The 19,664-nt window shown below is 39.7% G+C and overlaps 1 protein-coding gene across 2 annotated transcripts in view; it reads right to left on the bottom strand.

The window, feature by feature from the left end:
- Positions 1-19,664, bottom strand: part of LOC127411293 (protein Daple-like) — a 106,129-nt gene that overhangs the window by 45,078 nt on the left and 41,387 nt on the right. For both annotated transcript variants that reach the window (XM_051646766.1, XM_051646767.1), the window contains exons 5-19: positions 13,786-13,844; positions 12,887-12,970; positions 12,638-12,778; positions 11,864-12,051; positions 10,479-10,560; positions 9,055-9,213; positions 8,551-8,697; positions 7,385-7,529; positions 5,931-6,112; positions 5,712-5,849; positions 4,445-5,515; positions 4,224-4,351; positions 2,075-2,216; positions 1,653-1,838; positions 1,379-1,540 (exon numbers count right to left, since the gene is read on the bottom strand). In XM_051646766.1, coding sequence (XP_051502726.1) covers positions 1,379-1,540; positions 1,653-1,838; positions 2,075-2,216; positions 4,224-4,351; positions 4,445-5,515; positions 5,712-5,849; positions 5,931-6,112; positions 7,385-7,529; positions 8,551-8,697; positions 9,055-9,213; positions 10,479-10,560; positions 11,864-12,051; positions 12,638-12,778; positions 12,887-12,970; positions 13,786-13,844 — 3,014 coding nt within the window. The remainder of the gene's footprint in view (positions 1-1,378; positions 1,541-1,652; positions 1,839-2,074; positions 2,217-4,223; positions 4,352-4,444; positions 5,516-5,711; positions 5,850-5,930; positions 6,113-7,384; positions 7,530-8,550; positions 8,698-9,054; positions 9,214-10,478; positions 10,561-11,863; positions 12,052-12,637; positions 12,779-12,886; positions 12,971-13,785; positions 13,845-19,664) is intronic.

Here is a 19,664-nt window from a genome sequence, read left to right as displayed (position 1 = left end):
TCTTCAAAAGCTAGACATCATGCCGAGATCCAAAGAAATTCAGGAACAAATAAGAAAGAAAGTAATTGAGATCTATCAGTCTGGAAAAAGGTTATAAAGCCATTTCTAAAGTTTTGGGACTACAGAGAACCACAGTGAGAGCCATTATCCACAAATGGCAAAAACATGGAACAGTGGTGAACCTTCCCAGGAGTGGCCGGCCGACCAAAACTACCCCAAGAGCGCAGCAACGACTCATCCAAGAGGTCACAAAAGACCCCACAGCAACATCCAAAGAACTGCAGGCCTCACTTGCCTCAGTTAAGGTCAGTGTTCATGACTCCACCATAAGAACGAGACAGGGCAAAAATGGCCTGCATGGCAGAGTTCCAAGACGAAAACCACTGCTGAGCAAAAAGAACATTAAGGCTCGTCTCATTTTTGCCAGAAAACATCTTGATGATCCCCAAGACTTTTGGGAAAATACTCTGTGGACTGACGAGACAAAAGTTGAACTTTTTGGAAGGTGTGTGTCCCATTACATCTGGCGTAAAAGTAACACCGCATTTCAGAAAAAGAACATCATACCAACAGTAAAATATGGTGGTGGTAGTGTGATGGTCTGGGGCTGTTTTGCTGCTTCAGGACCTGGAAGACTTGCTGTGATAAATGGAACCATGAATTCTGCTGTCTACCAAAAAATCCTGAAGGAGAATGTCCGGCCATCTGTTTGCGACCTCAAGCTGAAGCAAACTTGGGTTCTGCAGCAGGACAATGATCCAAAACACACCAGCAAGTCCACCTCTGAATGGCTGAAGAAAAACAAAATGAAGACTTTGGAGTGGCCTAGTCAAATTCCTGACCTGAATCCTATTGTGATGCTGTGGCATGACCTTAAAAAGGCAGTTCATGCTCGAAAACCCTCCAATGTGGCTGAATTACAACAATTCTGCAAAGATGAGTGGGCCAAAATTCCTCCACAGCGCTGTAAAAGATTCATCGCAAGTTATCACAAACGCTTGATTGCAGTTGTTGCTGCTAAGGGTGGCCCAACCAGTTATTAGTTTTAGGGGGCAATCACTTTTTCACACAGGGCCAAGTAGGTTTGGATTTTGTTTTCCCTTAATAATAACAACCTTCATTTAAAAACTGCATTTTGTGTTTACTTGTGTTATCTTTGACTAATATTTAAACTTGTTTGATGATCTGAAACATTTAAGTGTGACAAACATGCAAAAAAATAAAGAAATCAGGAAGGGGGCAAACACTTTTTCACACCACTGTATATAATGTACAGAGCAGCATATTTAGTATCATAGATATGTCTCACATGGGCAACCTCTGACATTTTAGAACAAAATAACAATTGATTAATGCTCGATTCTGCTGTGTTTGGTACCTGTAGTTTAGCAGTTTCTTTATGAAGTGAGGTGTTGTGCTCTTGTAAGGATGCTGCTTGTTTCTGCAGTGCTAGTGTTTGACCGTTGAGCTGTGCATTCTGGGAGTCCAGCTGCTTCAGCTGCTCCTTCAGAAGTTGCTTCTCTGTCTGCAGGGCAGCATTCTGTGGATGGCGTTTAGACAGGTACATCACAATACTGAAGGTTTAACATAAAACTATTGTATAATAATAGAGCAATATTCCGGGCTGGGTTGGTATAAATGTGCTGGCTTACATTCTTCTCGACATCGAGAAGTCTGTCTTTCATCTTGAGTAGCTCGGCTGTGGCCTCCCTCTGCTCCGTCTCCCTCTTCTCTTTGTCTGGACCTGGTCTGGCCTGTCCCAAAGTTTGCTGGGAGAGCTCAGAGTGGGCCGCCTCTTCCTCTTGTCTTTGCTTGAGGGCCTCCAGGTTCTTCTTCACCTGGAGAAACAGAGGTCCCTCATAAAAAGGAAATTATCTATTCAGGTGCAATTCAAATGCCTGTATTCCACTAGCATTCTGACAAAGAGATATAACTCTGGATATCAGATGAAACCTATCACAGACTTGGATATTTTACTGACTAATCACTTTTTTTCTCCTTTTTGGAATATGTACTTTTTATTGTCATACATGTAACTTGAAAAAGCATTAAAATAAGGAAGCAGGGTGCTTACAGTGGTGAGTTCAGTGCGAAGTTGCTGATTTAAGCTGCTGCTCTCCTCGAGGCGTGACTCCAGACTCTGAATCTTCTCCTCTCTCAACTCCAGAGTCTTCTTTAGTGCCGACTCAATCTTTGTCTCCAGGATCTTATATTTACTAAGGGATGAGACAGCAGAGCGTTAGCATATCAGAGTGTGAGCCTTAGAATCTGGCCAATCAGAAATAGAGGCCTTAATCAACTGTTAGGTTGTTTTTGAAAGGTAAGAGAGAATATTTCAAAATTTGCCGACATTGTACCTCACAATACTGCAGCGATATGACCAAAATGCAAACTCAGAACAAGCAAAGAATAGAAGCCTATAGCTAAATTCAGAATCACATACTGCAGAAACAGTAAATAGTAAAGAGAAAGTAGTGTGGTGGTATGCCATTCCGAATTTAGCCTCTAATTTGTTTCATTTCTAAGAATTTCCATACAGATCCTCTGTTCAGCTAGCCTGCAAGGGTTTTCATGTACTGACAAACACACTGGAAACAAGGTATGTCACATAATATTTTATACTAATACAGCCGTGCCTATGCTCTACTACACTACTATATGGCTCAACAATGAAGTAAAGCAGGAAGTCAGAGATTTCTATTAAAATGAATTGGAGAAATTGGAACGCACAATGGTCAACGGTTGTAGAAAGGAAGTCACGCTTTACAGGTAAAAGAGCTAATCATCTTTTAGATACAGACATCGCCTATCAATCAACTTGAGAACATGCATGTGCATTAGCTACACAAGCCGGAAAAATAGCGTTTTTTTTGTGTAATCTGAGGTCAAGAAGCACGATTTATGATCCCAGTGTTGTCAGATTTTACTGCTGATTGAAACATGTTTTTTATTGTAATCTTGACCAACCGTTTTTTTTAGATTTCTATCTTTCCCCATTCATGTAGATAGGACACATGCTGCTTGTTTGCGTAGAAAATAGCTACCCAGTAGAGTTCCAGAGATGGCCACCGAATGACCTAACTTGCTAAAAAGACTTTGAGGAAGTTCAGCACTTGTTGCGAAAAGCACAATTAAGAAATGAGTAAACGATTGGAGTATATCAAAGTTTTGAATTGCAATACACTACTAAACTTAAAGAACTGCAATTTTATTGTGTTGTGAACCAAATATCGATAAAATATCGATGAATCACACTCTCATTTGACAGGCAAATTTAATTGGGTCATGTTTTCATCTTTTGTTGAATTTATGCTACTATACAATCTGCTACAGTCTTTTAGCACAAAAATGAAAATACTAGTTGAGTTAAGATGATTATTTATATACTTACATGGATCAGTTAAATGTTTTAGCAGTAAAGATAGATTACCAAATCTGCATTAGGGAAAGATGATTCATATGTATGCAATTCAACATCACCCATCATTAAAACACACATCTACAGTACACACTCACAGGAACACACACCAAAACCTCTATCTTGGTAGAATTACTAAGCACAGTGGAATGTGAATGGTAATAGTAAATTTCTTCAAACATTAAGCGATTAAGGGTTGCTAGAGTTTCACTACACTAATAGTTGGTGAGGAATGCTGCTGTTTCCATTCAGCCAATAATGAGGTTAAAGGTGGAGTTCCACTGAAAACTAATCAAAGTGGAGTATATATACTAAGAGCCGGGCCTGTAATTACTTCATACTGTGGCCTCAATATGAAAGAAATAATTACAAACACAGCACTAAACACATCAAAGCTCCTATAACAGGCCACTGCATCACACTACAGTAAAACCAGAGAAAAGAAGAGAAAAAGACTTTAGAGCTGTAAATTATAGAAGAAAACACTGTAAGTAGAGTCTGAAATGTAAGCACCACAATTGCAGATTGTCTGCAAACTCACCTGCTACATCTTTCATAGGGCAGCGTCCACAAAATTAAACAATACACACTTTTTAGGATCTTATAAGACCCCAATCTCGTGCACCACCAATTAAATCAAAACCTGAGAATCGACATGACTTGTTGAAGATTTGTCATTAAAGGAATATTTCAGCCAAAAATGAAAATTCTGTCTTGATTTACTTGATTTTTATGTCAGTAAAAATAAGTCATACAGGTTACTGTCATAAAGTCATACTATCACTTTTAGAGCTTGACCACTCACTTGTCCTCACAGCTATACTCTTCCTGTAGGAGTTTCTCTCGATTCAAGCCAATCTTATCCAGCTCATGGCTCAGCTTCTCCAGTTCATTACACTGCTGCTGCACACTCAACTTCTCATTCACCAGATCCTGCACACCAAAATACACAAAGCCGACATTTACTTTCAATTCCAGTACATGAATCTCAGAGTTCTTTTTCAGCTGCAATACACTGTGTCATACCTCTCTCAGCGTAGCCAGAGTCTTCTTATCCATGGTGGCCTGTTTTTGTAAGTCTTTATTCTCTCTCTCCAGCTCTTTGAGTCTCCCTGTGGCCTCTTTGAGTCGGCTCAGCTCTTTACTGAGAGCCGTGCCCTCTTTTTCCATGCTGGCTAGTCTGAGGCAGCTCTCCTCAAGTGCTGCCTCCTTCACCTCCAACTGCTGCCTCAACCTACGTGACTCCTTCTCCAACTGCTTCCTCTCCTTCTCCGCCTGGCCAAGTTCCTGCTCGATTCCTCTCTTTTCTTTCTCCACAACCTGTGCCCGTATCACAGCCTGCCTCAGCTCTTCCAGCTCCTGTTGCAGATCCTTTGTCTTGGCCTCGTTCTGCCTCAGGTCACCTTCTAGCCCCTGGATTTTGGTGGCACTGTTGTCCAGGGTCTGCTGGAGCCGTTGGTTTTCCTGGCTCAGGCTGCTACAGTTGATCTCCAGTCTTTTGCTCCTCTTGGCCTGGGAACGGAGCTCCTCCAGGGTGTGGATCATCTCCTCATGTTCCCGCTCTAGCTCAGCATGTTCCTGCTGCAGCTGAGCCAGGCGAGCAGTGGCTGGTCGCAGGGTCTCCAGCATACGCTGCTGCTCCAGGTTCTCCTCCTCAAGTTGCTGGTGGTCCTTCTCCAAAACAGCCAACCGCAAGCTGGCATTCTGGGCTGTGTCGGCGAACCTCTTCATCCGGCGATTGTCTTGCTCTAAAGTTGCGTTCTCGCGCTCCAGGGCCTCGGAGCGCTCGCTGCTGATCTTCAGGAAAGCGGCTTCTCGCTGCAGCTGCTCGCGGACTCGTTCCAGGTGCGTTACCTCCCTCTCCAATTCCTCACAGTGTTCTCCTCTTTCCCGGAGAGACTCTAGCTCCTTAGTGGCCTGTCGTTTCTCGGCCTCCAAGCGAGCCAGTTTACCACCTGTTTCGGAAATGGTTTGGTGGAGAATGCGGTTCTCTGTCTCCACCTCCCTCACACGAGCCTCGCTGTTCACCTGAGCGCGTTTCCGAAGGGAGGTCACCGCCTGGGTCAGGTGCTCCTTCTCCTGCTCCAGCTCTGAGATCTAACACACACACATGCAAAAAAAAAAACATATTTAGCATGTTAACATATAGAGGTCTTTGCACAAAATATATGCACTCCATTCCAAGACTTGGTAAGCTGCCCACCTAGGTAACAATTTAAGGTATCACAGGCGAGTTTCTGACACAAAGGCTAAATCATGGCAAAATCAGAATGTGTAAATTTGGCTTGGTCACCTGTCTGTCTTTATCTGCCTGCAGTGTCTCCAGAGATTTCTCCAGCCTCTGTTTGTCCTTTAGCAGCTCTTCTCCAAGGCTCTCCATGTCCTGAGTTGTCTGTTTCTCCTGGTCCAGCTGGGACTGCAGACGCTCCAACTGAAACACACAGCACAATATCAGCATTCTGCCAATTCAGCTCTCAGTAACAGCCAAAGGCAATGAGGAGGTGAGCAGTACCATCTTGCTGAGGCTCTGGTTTTCTCTCTCCAGCTTCACTGCATGTAGCTGACCCTCCTCCATGTTAATGGAGGCCTCTCTCAGCTCCTGGATGGTGCTCTGAAGACACTGATTCTCCTTCTCCAGCTTTAACAGGCGACTGGATGCTGACTCGTTCAGCTCAAACACAAAAGACTTGCGGGCTGAACCAGGCGATAACAAAAACGTATGTTATTGTTGTTATCAGAAAGGCTGTATAATTTGTTCAATGTAAAAATACCTTCTCGTATCCAAGTTTAATATGCAGAGACAAATATAAGACATTCGTAGCACTTTGTTATTTTCAAAATATTTTGTAGAGCATCCAGACCAGCCCTGTATTGCAACATTGGCTCAACCACTTACATGATGTTGGGGTGGCACTATCTGTTTTTTGACCAATGGAAGACAGGGAGAGTGTGCAGGAAACATGTTTGAATATTTAATTATTTTAGCAGTTATGCTTTGTGCAGCTAGAAGCACAGAAAACAAGCGTTTTTGACCATTTAAAAAAAAACATCCAAAATCTTACAGCCTTTTCAGAACATTTTCTTTATTCAAATTTTGATTTAATATTGTGTAAAATAAATGTTCAAATTTTATATGATTACTTCAGCAATTCTATGCATATCATAAGCTGTCATTCAACAGTATTGCATCATATGTGTATATTTCTGTATGTGTATATATCTACAGCAACCCTGCTCTCTAGATTCCTCTGCTGATTATTGAAAAACAAATTGGTCACTCATTATTCTTTAATTTAAATATATACCATATACCATATTTTTGTGCATGTTTGTGTGTGCAACTGCAGTAGAAACACAAAGCATTCCTGAATGATGAAAGTAAGCAGGCAGATGTGGAGTCAACAATGCATCTCATTAAAAATGTGTACATGTGTAAACCAAACCGTTTACACATGGCTTGAGGCTAGAGATATTCCAGAAAGCTTTGACAGTCTTCTCAAGACAACATACATTTCACTTGGACCTAATTCATGTAAATAAATATGCCATCTTTGTGATTTCAAAACCATTATGCTCACAAGCTCCATTAATAACAAGTTCTGCTAAACAATTTTAAAACAAGATGAACAAGGGCCAAGTGGCAAACAGACAGAAGGCAGATCACCACAAGCCCTTGTGCATTTAGCATGAAAAAACGGCAAGGTTCAGTGGCGGAGCATGATGAGAATTTGCATTGGGAGTATTTGCACATGGTTCTAAAAACATAAAATTGAAAAAAAGAAAATGGGTCATCGGCATGTGACCCAGATTAATTCTGATTCTTTGTTTAGTGTTTTCTAAAGGGTGTTGAGTTGAATTGGTACTACATATAAAGTACAGCCTAGCACAGAATCTATGTTTAGGAGTAAACAGATAGCATCTCAGAGGGTTTCAAACTGAACTGTTAAGAGTCTGTGCTGGACTCACCATCATTGACCTCATTATTTTTGGCCAGTTGTTCCAGCTCCCAGCCCAGGTGAGCAGACTCATTCATGCTCTGTTTCTGAGAGATCTCCAGCAACATGTTCTCCTCCAGCAACTCCTCCAGACGCTTCTTATTACTGTCCCTGTCCTGAGACACACCCAAAAGCATAGATCTTATATATTGGGGCAAGAGGAAAGATTCACAGATCCATTGTAATGCTTTCACAAATGATTCTGCATTGATGCACAAAAAGTTATAATCAGAATTGTTAAACTTCTGATGATGATGTGAGTGGAGTTGCTAGGGTGTTCTGGGAAGCTACTGGGCGGTTCCATGGGGTTATGAGTAGTTATTAGGCAGTTATTATGGTTATATTGATGGTTGCTAAGGTGTCGCTATGTGGTTCACAGGGTATTTTGGGTGGTTGGTAGGGCATTGCTATGCAGTTTCTAAGTGGTTGCTATGGTGTCGCTATAGAGTGTTCTTGTTGATTATGTAAATAAATGTTTGCTAGGGCATTGCATTGCTATGCAGTTGGTAGGTTGCTGCTATGGAGATCTGGGTGGTTGCAGGGGTGTTGCAAGGCAGTTGCCAAGATGTTCTAATTGGTTGCTATTGAAAAATCATGTGCAATATTGTCAGAACGGTCGTTCTTTGTATTTAAGCACACAAATGACCTCAGCGTGATTCACTTCGTTCAGGTATGCAAAATAGTAAGTATATATATATATATATATATATATATATATATATATATATATATATATATATATATATATATATATATAAAATACAAAAATGTGCATTGTGATCAATGTGAAGAGTTTTGAGGTGAAAATTCACAGCCAATTTTCATTGATGTGTGTTACTTTGTTGAGTTGCTCTTGATGTTAAATTGAATTACTTCGGGAATATGACTAACATTAAAATAATATTGCACCTTTCAGCCTGTTGTTGTTGTCAATTCCAGAGAATCCTCGAACAACCATGAAAGCTTTCACATATATTGGAAATGGGTGCATAATTGGGCCCCTACACTAATGTTGAAAAATGTAGACACACTGGTGCACAGAGAATTTTGTAATTGCATTGTGACTACTTCAAAACAAAACTGATTCTTGAGATGCCTAAAAAAAGACCACTCCTAATAGCCATAACCCCCACATACAATTTCCATATCATGCAATTTGGAGCGGAGTTGGAGGTTCTCTTTCTCCAGCTCATGTAGCTTGTCACAGCGCCCTCTGGCTGCAGTAAGCTGCTCCTCCAACATGGACTTTGTCTCCAGCAGGGTAATATTGTCCTCTCTCATTTCCTGCACACAAAAGAGACAAAGATGAAGAGATGAACAAAAAATGAGAAAAGATCGAAAGGGATAAAGGGGATGAAGATGGAGTCAGAAGCCTGTCAGTGACAGCTCAGGGCCTCAGTGTCACCTGAGGCATTATATCTGAGAAATAAAGACAGCAGGGGCTCCCAGCATGCAGCTGTACATCAGTCACCTCAAAAAATAACTAATTCCTGTCCTTCTGATTAAAGTTCTGTGTGACTGATTTATTATTTATGGGGGGGGGTTTCCAGGTAATGACACAGATATCAGGGTCTGTTTTTATACAGTGCAGGAAGCAAGTTATTGAAATGGAAATGTAATAGAAGGCAAGAGTGTGTGTACCTCTATGCGGGTCTTGTAGAAGTGGACATCATTGAGCCGTTCTTTGCAGCGAGTTAGTTCTGTTTCTAGCCGATCAACTTTCCCAGCACGCTCCCTCAGAGAGTCCACCTCATCACGGTACGCCCGCACAGAGCGCGCCTCTGCCAACAACTGCATATTCTACTCACACACAAATGCAAAATATAAATACACACCATATAATAAAAAAAAGCTAATGAGCTAAATTTAATTTTAAAAATTTTACCCAAAACATATGAGGCACTTGTGATCGATAATAGTGATTTGTAGCGCTGCACACAATTATGATAAAAAGCATACTTTATTATTTCCATTGTGTAATGAATCCCTTGATGTTGTGACTGCGATTCTTAATATCGATTAATAGCATTTACATTAGAATGCTTATTATATGTGGGGCAACTGCATGCCATATACTTCATGTAAGCTACACGTACAAAACAAGCTGAGAATGGTGTTCCTGAATTAGTTTTCTGAGGTTTAATACATCAGTTTGTCATATGTTACTTCACTCAAATAATTTTTATTTTAAGTTTTACGCATTTTGATTTCATAATAACAATTCCATCAAAATGAATTGAGTAATCTTTAATAAAATAAAATAACAAAATATTTTAAGTTTCATTCATTTCATTTTGTTAAACATTACACAATTCAATTTGATGGAATTTTGTTATGAAATTGTAGTCTTAAAAATCTTAAAAATAGGCCAAAATATTTTTTTGAGTGTGATATGCCTATAGACTGATTTAAATGCCTCTGATCTGCCATTGCATAGACATGTCTGCAATGCTCAATCACTGCAAAAAAAAAATAAATAAAAAAAAAAAAAAATAATAATAATAATAAAACAAAATAGACAATTTTAACAGTTTGGAAGTAGACCTACATGGAATGCTGTAATTAACACTTTAGTCTCAATAAGTCTCAGTTATTTTTTTGAATTGTGCAGCCCTAATATGAAGCATTTTAGTATGAAGTGTTTCTGAGTTTAAGTTACAAAGATGAGGCAAATGCTGCCTTGTACTCTTCCTACACAATCGATATGACAGTTTTAGCCTGTAGGATCCAAGCAGAATTTCGCTAAGGGCCCCCATTTGCTTAGAAATGGCCCTGCCATTTGAGGTAAGTTCACCTAAAATTTGTTTATTAAGGCCCTTTCCCAAAAGCTCCCTCACTACTCTTGGTCCTCATCTGAGTCTACACTTTACCACATGAGCTGTTGGGTTTATAACCCACAGTGAGTTTGCACCAGTGTAGTCTTGACAAAAATTGTGGTCGCATAGTGACCCTCCTAAATTATTAAATGACAAATGGGACACCCTACAGTCTTGTAGATCTCTCAGAAGCGTGAACCATATTGAATCGTCTTAAATAGTAGTGTAAGAGACTTTGTGGTGCAATACCTCCTGCTTGAGCTTCTGAATCTCTGTGTCCAGCCGCTCAATCTCATTCTTGGCATCAATTAACTGTTCAGTCTTCTCCTCTCTGTGAGAGCACAAAAACCGAGAAACAAGTCACTCAATAATAAAAATTAACTCCACTGATAATGTAGTATCAGGTCAGGAGATCTTGGCTGTTCCAAACCATAGTGAGCTACCAATCTAGACAGCAGTTTTCAAAATTATATGCATGCCACATGGTGGATAGAGCTGAGGGAAATGTTGATACTAAAAGTACTGAAAAGTATTGAATACTATTTCAAAGAATATTTGGGTGTACACCCTATTTTTTAGCTTAACAACATGTGATTATTAGTCTAATATTAGTCTATTAAACCCCGTTACTGCAGTCTCTTTTAGTCTATTAGTCTCCACTCTGAGTGTCTGTGTTTGTGTAGTGCATTTAAGTAGAACGTTTCAAATTAGCTCCGAAATCCACATAAAGGGAGCATAAAAGTAATCCATACAACTCCAGCGGTTAAATCCATGCATTCAGACATGAAATGACAGGTGTGGGTGAGAAACAGATCAATAATTAAGTAATTTTTTATCATAAATTCTCCTCCCTGCCCAGTAGGGGGCGATATGCACGAAGAATGTGAATGACCAAAAACAGAAGTAGAATGTGAAAGTTAAAGTGGAGATTGTCTGAGCAGGGAGGAGAATTTATACTAAAAAATGACAAATATTGATCTGTTTCTCACCCACACCTATCATATCGCTTCAGAAGATATGGATTTAACCGTCAGAGTCGTCTGAAGTACTTTTATGTTGCCCTTATGTGGATTTTGGAGCTTGAACTTTTTGGCACCCATTCACTTGCATTGTATGGACCTAGAGAGCTGAGAAATTCTTCCTAAAATCTTTGTTTGTGTTCAACAGAAGAAAGAAAGTCATACAAATCTGGGATAGCATGGGGGTGAGGCCTGGTTATACTTCGTTTTTGTGCTTCCCGATCGGGTTGTGCTTTAAAGTATACTCTTTTGACCACGAGCGAATACAAACTCTTTCGATGCATGCACACTGCGACTGTTTTGCGATACTCTTTTAGTTCAGTCAACGGCAGGCGTATGCGCCAATGATGCGCTCATACAAAGACTGTCTATATTTCAAGAAAATATGGGCCTCACTCAGACTGTGCTGATGATAAAATCTGCATCACGCATACTGTGCACGGAGCAAACAGTAACGCGGACAACCGAAGTATACTTTGGCCTTTAGAAGGTACAATAGCTGTGCCAAAGTGAGGCAGCTCACTACCGTTTGGAACAGAGCTCTTGTAATCCAGCAAGCCGAGTGCAAATAAGGCAGAACAGAAAGAGTAAAATGTACAAAGCTTCCAAACTCACAGCTCTTGGCGGGAGCGGCGCAGTTTGGCTTTTGTGTCGGCCAGCTCCACTGCTAAATGCTGCCGATCTTCTTTGGACAGCAGGGTGATGGGTGACAGGGATGTGTGCTCAGGGCTGGGGAAGCCCAAGAGACTGGAAGGCTGCTGGGATTGGAGGTAGTCTCTCTCCTGGGTCAGCTCCAAGATCAACTGAGGACACACACCCAAAGACTTATCAGAATCTCATCAATGGTGATCAGTGTATTGACAAGTTTAGAGTAACGTCTGAACAGTGATTTGAATAGTTATTGTTTTTGTTTTTTTTCTCCCCTTTTTGTCCCCAGTTTGGAATGCCCAATTCCCAACGCGCTCTATGTCCTCATGGTGGTGTAGTGACTCACCTCAATCCGTGTGGCAGAGGACGAATCTCAGTTGCCTCCGCGTCTGAGACCGTCAATCCATGCATTTTATCACGTGGCTTGTTGAGCAAGTTACCGCAGAGACCTAGCGCTTGTGGAGGCTTCACGCTATTCTCCGCAACATCCACGCACAACTCACCACACGCCCCACCGAGAGCGAACCACATTATAGCGACCACGAGGAGGTTACCCCATGTGACTCTACCCTCCCTAGCAACCAGGCCAATTTGGTTGCTTAGGAGACCTGGCTGGAGTCACTCAGCACGCCCTGGATTCCAGCTTGTGACTCCAGGGGTGGTAGTCAGCGTCAATACTCGCTGAGGTACCCAGGCCCCACAAATAGTTATTGTTGTTACTGATGCTAGGATCTTGGATACCTCAGAAGAGTCATCTCGCTCGTCTATGAGTTTGCGCAGGTGAAAGGCCATAGTGCGAGACAGAGGGTCCAACTGCTCGGCAGGCATCTCCCCCACTTCCAGCCACTGCAAGTCAAGAACATTCTCCTGGTTGTGGGTGACCTGCAGTAAAGCATGAAGAGATTATCAGACTCAGATGACATCTCCATATGCAATATGTAAAATATCTTTGACAAGTTATTGACTGGATGTGGCATTAGGAAAGCTCACTTCTTGAATATGGGTCACAATGGCAGACTGTGTCTCAATGTCCAGCAGTTTGATTTTCTCAATGATTTCTTCTTTACGTTCACACTGTTGGAGGAAGGGAAGAGAAAGTGAAGGGAAAAGCAGAGACGAGAAGATGTAAAAGGAAAGAAGTGAAGTGAAAAAGAGAGGAAAGAGGATAGAGAGAAACAAAGAAACACTTTAAGATGAGGTCTACCACAGATGCTTTACAATCTAGATTACATAAATAAATAATTACCCTGAGTTTTTATGAAATCTGCATTGCCAGATGCATTGCAACTCATGAGTATGACTTTATGATTATTATAGTAAATTAAAACGCTGACGCAGATGAAAGAGCCAGAAGTCAGAGATTGAGTTCTTCTTCAGATAAAAGAATGCAGGAATACTTTGAAATGGGATAAAGAGTGAGTTGTGTGCCTTGTGACTGGAATACCGTGTGAGGGGAAGCTGTGGTGCAGGATTAGACAAGCTCAAAGAGATTCCAAACAGTAAGCAAATCAGCTGGCAAACGTTGTTACGCTGTGAAGTTTAAGGCTCTAAATCAATGTGAGCCGTTTATTATCCATTCACAGAACAGGAAAAACCGGCTAGAGAGGGGGCTAAAAGAGAGAAAGTAGGAAAAATGGGCTTGTACAGCCCATCAGAATGGGCACAAGAGGAACAATCTGCAGGAAAAGGTGGAGACGTAAAAACATTAAAGAAAATATATGGCAATTATCTTTGCTGATTTCTCTGGGACATGTCTGGGATGGATTCTTTATTGTGCGGCATAACAGGCATGTGTTAGTTTGGAAACGCAGAGGCGTGCCCGGGCAGGGTAGAAGTGGTTGAGGTTTCCTGTTGTCAAAATGTGGGCTGGGGATCTAATTCAAGTTTACCTGAACAGCACAGCCCAGTATCAGCAGCAGCAGCCTCTTCACTTCCTCCATGCTTTTGTCTGACAGATTAAAACAGACATTATACAAGAATGATTCTGTTGTTATACAGAACATAAAATGACAGTAATGAGAAACATGATGCTTCTTGAGCATCAATGAATGTTTGCACCTTGTGTAATAGTTGTGTGCGAGTCCCTCAATTGTCCTACGTGTCAAAAGCATGATCATACATATAATCAAGGTTTTGACACTTAGGACAATTGAGGGACTTGTACACAACTATTACACAAGGTGCAAACATTCATTGATGCTCAAGAAGACAACAAAGAAAGACTACGGCAATATTTAAAAACAATGATTTAAAATATTGCCTTAGTCTTTCTTTACTGTTATAGGATGGCCCAGGCACAATTGAATGAAATCTCAGATGCAGTTTATTGTGCTACTCCAATCCCAATCAATAATTACCAGGAGAAGAATGTGGTACACAATACGGGACTTTTAAATATAAAGAGGCCTGAAATACACATGGGACTCTTATTTTGAAATGTCTGCACTCCCAGTTGTGAACATACTGATGGCTGATTTGCTGAGAAAGTGACTCTGATTCAAACTGCTAACCTGAGCTCCTGAGGTCAAACCCTCAGTTCTTTTCAGGTGATTCATGAAAAAGATCAGGTTCAAAAGAGTCATTTGTTCATGACTCTCTTGTGCTGGTTTTGTTGTTGTGTGCGGTGCAGCGAGCAGAAACAGAACGGGTGAAAAGTGGCGCGAGACACACTGGTGCACGATCTAAAAATATATTCAATAACTCACAAGATGATATCTGACGAAACCGCATATGAACGCACACAACCCGACTGTCGCCAATGGCGACTAGATTTTAAATTATTGTCGCAATAAATTATTTTTGCGACCATTTTAGTTGCAGTCAGGAGCCCTGTACTCATAAATTGACTATTAGCATAATTTACTATTCTCACGTTCATGTGAGAACTTGCATTGTTTAGCTGTAAAAAAAAACAACACAAGTTCTCATGTGAACACACACACCACTGGGAATGGGCTTTTCTCATGGACTTAGGAACACACAATGGACATCAAAATTTTCACTGCAAAATGACTTCAATTCTGGACTTTTTTCTCACTATCACATCATATGCCTTCGGAACACTTGTAATATGACGCACAAGCCACTTGGACTACTTCTTTTACACATTTTTACGTTTTAAAGTGAGGCAGTGTCTATTGCCATTGTATTAAAAAGACTGATCACAATTTGCATCATTATGCGATATTAACACGTATTTGGAACAACATGAGGGTGAGTAAATGATGACATTTGTTTATTTTTTTATTTTTTTAACCATCTCGGTGACCAAATATCACTGACATCAAACTTGGCATGACACATCTTAATCTAAATTAAATGAATAGTTCAACCAAAAATATAAATTCTCTCATTTACACAAACTCATGCCATCCAAGATGTATATGACTTCCTTCTGCAGAACACAAATGAAGATTTTTTGAAGAATATTTCAGCTCTTTAGTTCTATACAATGCAAGTCAATAGAGTCACAAAATTTGAAGCTCCAAAAAACACATAATGGCAGCATAAAAATAATCTATATGACTCCAGTGGTTTAATCCATGTCTTCAGAAGAGATATGATAGGTGCGGGTGAGAAACAGATATTTAAGTCAATTCTATTATAAATTCTTCTCCCTACCCAGTAGGTGGTGATATGCACGATGAATGCGAATCGCCAAAAACAAAAGAACTCTTAAGAGAGAACAGAGCGCTTAGGAGGGCTGTTTGAAAGTGGAGATTTATAGTAAAAAAAAAAAAAAAGACTTAAATAATTATCTGTTTCTCACCCACACCTATCATATTGCTTCTGAAGACATGGATTTAACCGCTGGAGTCTTATGGATTACTTTTATGCTGCCTTAATGTGCTTTTTGGAGCTTCAAAGTTTTGGACCCTGTTGACTCACATTGTATGGACCTACAGAGATATTCTTCTAAAAATTTTCATTTGTGTTCAGCAGAAGAAAGTAAGTCATGATTGTGAGTAAATAAGAGAATTTTCTTTTTTGGTTGAACTATCCCTTTAATTCAGATTAAGATGTGTCAAGCCAGGTTTGAAGTCAGTGATATTTGACCACAGAGATGGTTAAAACAATAATACATAACCTTTTTTTTCATCATTTAATAATAAAGACTAAATATGTCAGTGTCTTCCTCACATAAAACTATCATATGGTAAGTTAATGTTAGAACACTTTTAAGGTGTTTTTCTTATTTTGGTTTCAGGCCAAGACATCCTGCAAAATAAATTTTGTGTTTCACATAAGAAAGGAAATCATACAGGTTAGAATGACATGAGGGCGAGCAAATGAAAACAGAAATATATTATTTTATTCATTATTATTTATTTATTTATTTATTTATTTAATTATTATAATTATTTTTGGGTGAACTATTCCCTAAAAAAATTAAAATAAATAAATAAAAAAATAAAAACATCTTACAGTGTTTGAAGATGATATAGGCCTACTAATTTTAATTATTTTATATGATTTTACAGTAGTAATAATAACTGTAGTAACTGTGGTATTTTAGCAAAAACTATGGTTAGGATGGTAAAATATTTTTCAGTCAAGCCTTACAGCTAAAGGGTGAGTGCCATCACTGTTACTCAATGTTGGAACAACTCTAGCAGTTTTCCTTGAACCCTTTGAATTTTTTAACAACATACAGTATTTTATTTCAGTGCAGCCATAAAACACCTTGTTTGAAGACACGTGAGAGAATATTGTATTTCCTCAACCATTACATAAAGCAAATATTGACGCACAGTCAGTGAGAAACACCCTGTTTTTATGTGAACGTTAACTTTCAAAGTTCAAAACCGAGGAAAATCGCAGTTTAATTTTACAAAAATACAAACCCTTTGAGATGAAATTATTTTCATTAATTTTTTAAGCTAAGTGTTGGTGAGTTCGTTTGTGTCTGGTAGTCTCAGAGTAATAAATACTCTGGAGAGAATGGAGTGGTTGTGGGGGTGCTGTCTTCATGGTGACCATTTGTTGCTCAGCACTTACCCCACCCAACAACGTACCCCATTAAACAGACAGAAGAGGATGAGTTCAATAGGGAAATGTATCTATCGTCCATTACAAATGAAGCTTTATGTAAAAAACCACATACATCAAGGTTGCATGAGAGAAGAAACACATGCCTGCACATGAACACCCATCACTACATGCATAAAGCAAAAGAGCTCTATAATGTTATACAGACATATTTGAGACTCTTTCTCATTAAAACATTCTTTCCTTACCGTATTTCATGACCAAACATGGTAACAAGTAGCCCATTGATCAAATGTACAGATGTCACCTCTACGGTGAGATCCAAGAGCAAAAATGAATTTAAGATTGCAAGTGGAAAATACCATAATAACAATTCTGATAAAGATTATTTCTGTATATCCAAAACAGTTATGCAGCCTATAGGCAGCAACCAATCACTAATGGAAAAGGAAAACCTAATTTACACATTATAAATGTCAACCTGCAGATCAGAATCACACCTCATTACAATGGTTCATTATATGTGTCTGATTAAAATCATCTACCATCCTGTACTAAACTTACTCAGAACTGCAGAAGTGATCAGAATTATGTAACCATCATGAATGCACCTTACTGTGATCTTTGTTTGAAGTTTAGTCAATCTCCATCACATATTGTTCAATGCATCAAAGGTATCAACTAGTGACTGACCAATATATTAGCCAGGCTGATTAATAGGGACGATATTTGGCCATTTTGGAATTATCTGCATTGGCTAATAACCATGCCCACTAGGCCAATTATTAGCTTTGAAAAAGTTTTGAGCAAACATTTCCTGCGTCCGAATATCCATAATTCCCTACTATATAGCATGCCAAAAACAGTATGCCAATGGTGAAGTATGTCCGAATCCTCAGTATTCATAAAACAGTAAGTGAGAAATTGCCTGGTGACTTACCATTTCTGGCAATAATTCCTCGGAAGCTGAGGAGGAGTCACATTCAATACGCTGGATTTAAAAGAATGTCTGTGAACTAAAAGTCGGACGGCTCTTTTAAATTCTAAGTGCTATATATACACTAAGAATGTTGTTCCTTGTGCTTAAATGGTGCCTGTTTAACAAAACCTGAGTAGATTTATTTCGCGGTTGTTGTTATTTCGTCATATATTCGGGTCATAGGTCAATACCTACGTCCCTGGATGAAGTAAGTCCAAAATCTATTCATAATACCCGCATGCATACCTAAAAGAATGTACTATTTTACCGGCCAAGAAGTGTGTCCTTCATCAAATGCAGTACATACAGTCACAGTAGGCGATTTCTGATAACAACTCTCTGTCTTCCATTGGGCAAACAAACAGATAGTCCCACCCCAAGCTCATGCCAATGTTGCTGTGTCAGGCTGGCCAGGACGCTCAAACAAACAGAGCAACAACATATATATACACACACACACACACACACACACACACACACACACACACACACACACACACACACACACACACAGTCGGCCAAAAGTTTGGAATAATGTACAGATTTTGCTCTTATGGAAAGAAATAGGTACTTTTATTCAACAAAGTGGCATTCAACTGATCACAATGAATAGTCAGGACATTAATAACATGAAAAATCACTATTACAATTTGAAAACTTCTTAACTTCTTAAACTACTTCAAGGAGTTCTCATCAAAAAATCCTCCACATGCAGAAATGACAGCTTTGCAGATCCTTGGCAATCTAGCTGCCAGTTTGTCCAGATACTCAGGTGACATTTCACCCCACGCTTCCTGTAGCACTTGCCATAGATGTGGCTGTCTTGTCGGGCACTTCTCACGCACCTTACAGTCTAGCTGATCCCACAAAAGCTCAATGGGGTTAAGATCCATAACACTCTTTACCATTATCTGTGTTTCTTTGCCCACTCTAACCTTTTCTTTTTGTTTTTGTTTCAAAAGCGGCTTTTTCTTTGCAGTTCTTCCCATAAGGCCTGCACCCCTGAGTCTTCTCTTTACTGTTGTACATGAAACTGGTGTTGAGCGGGTAGAGTTCAATGAAGCTGTCAGCTGAGGACATGTGAGGTGTCTATTTCTCAAACTAGAGACTCTGATGTACTTATCCTCTTGTTTAGTTGTACATCTGGCCTTCCACATCTCTTTCTGTCCTTGTTAGAGCCAGTTGTCCTTTGTCTTTGAAAACTGTAATGTACACCTTTGTATGAAAGTTTCTAGAGAAAGTTTCTTTTTTGCCATTTTTGACCTAATATTGACCTCAAGACATGCCAGTCTATTGCATACTGTGGCAACTCAAAAACAAACGCAAAGACAATGTTAAGCTTCATTTAACAAACCAAATAGCTTTCAGCTGTGTTCGATATAATGGCAAGTGATTTTCTAGTACCAAATGATCAATTTATCATGATTACTCAAGAATAAGGTGTTGGAGTGATTGCTGCTGGAAATGGGGCCTGTCTAGATTTGATTAAAAATGACTTTTTTCAAATAGTGATGGTGCTGTTTTTTACATCAGTAATGTCCTGACTATACTTTGTGATCAGTTGAATGCCACTTTGGCGAATTAAAGTACCAATTTCCTTCCGAAACAGCAAAATCTATACATTTAAAATTTTGGCCACCAGTGTATGTATATATGTGTGTATGTATGTGTGTGTGTGTGTGTGTGTGTGTGTGTGTGTGATATATATATATATATATATATATATATATACACACACACACACACACACACACACACACACACACATACATACATACACACACACACACACAACCGGTC

This window comes from Myxocyprinus asiaticus, chromosome 20, assembly GCF_019703515.2.
Source record: "Myxocyprinus asiaticus isolate MX2 ecotype Aquarium Trade chromosome 20, UBuf_Myxa_2, whole genome shotgun sequence".
NCBI classification, from domain to species: domain Eukaryota; kingdom Metazoa; phylum Chordata; class Actinopteri; order Cypriniformes; family Catostomidae; genus Myxocyprinus; species Myxocyprinus asiaticus.
The sequence above is the reverse complement of the archived record's forward strand: the minus strand, read 5'-3'. Positions and strand labels throughout refer to the sequence as shown.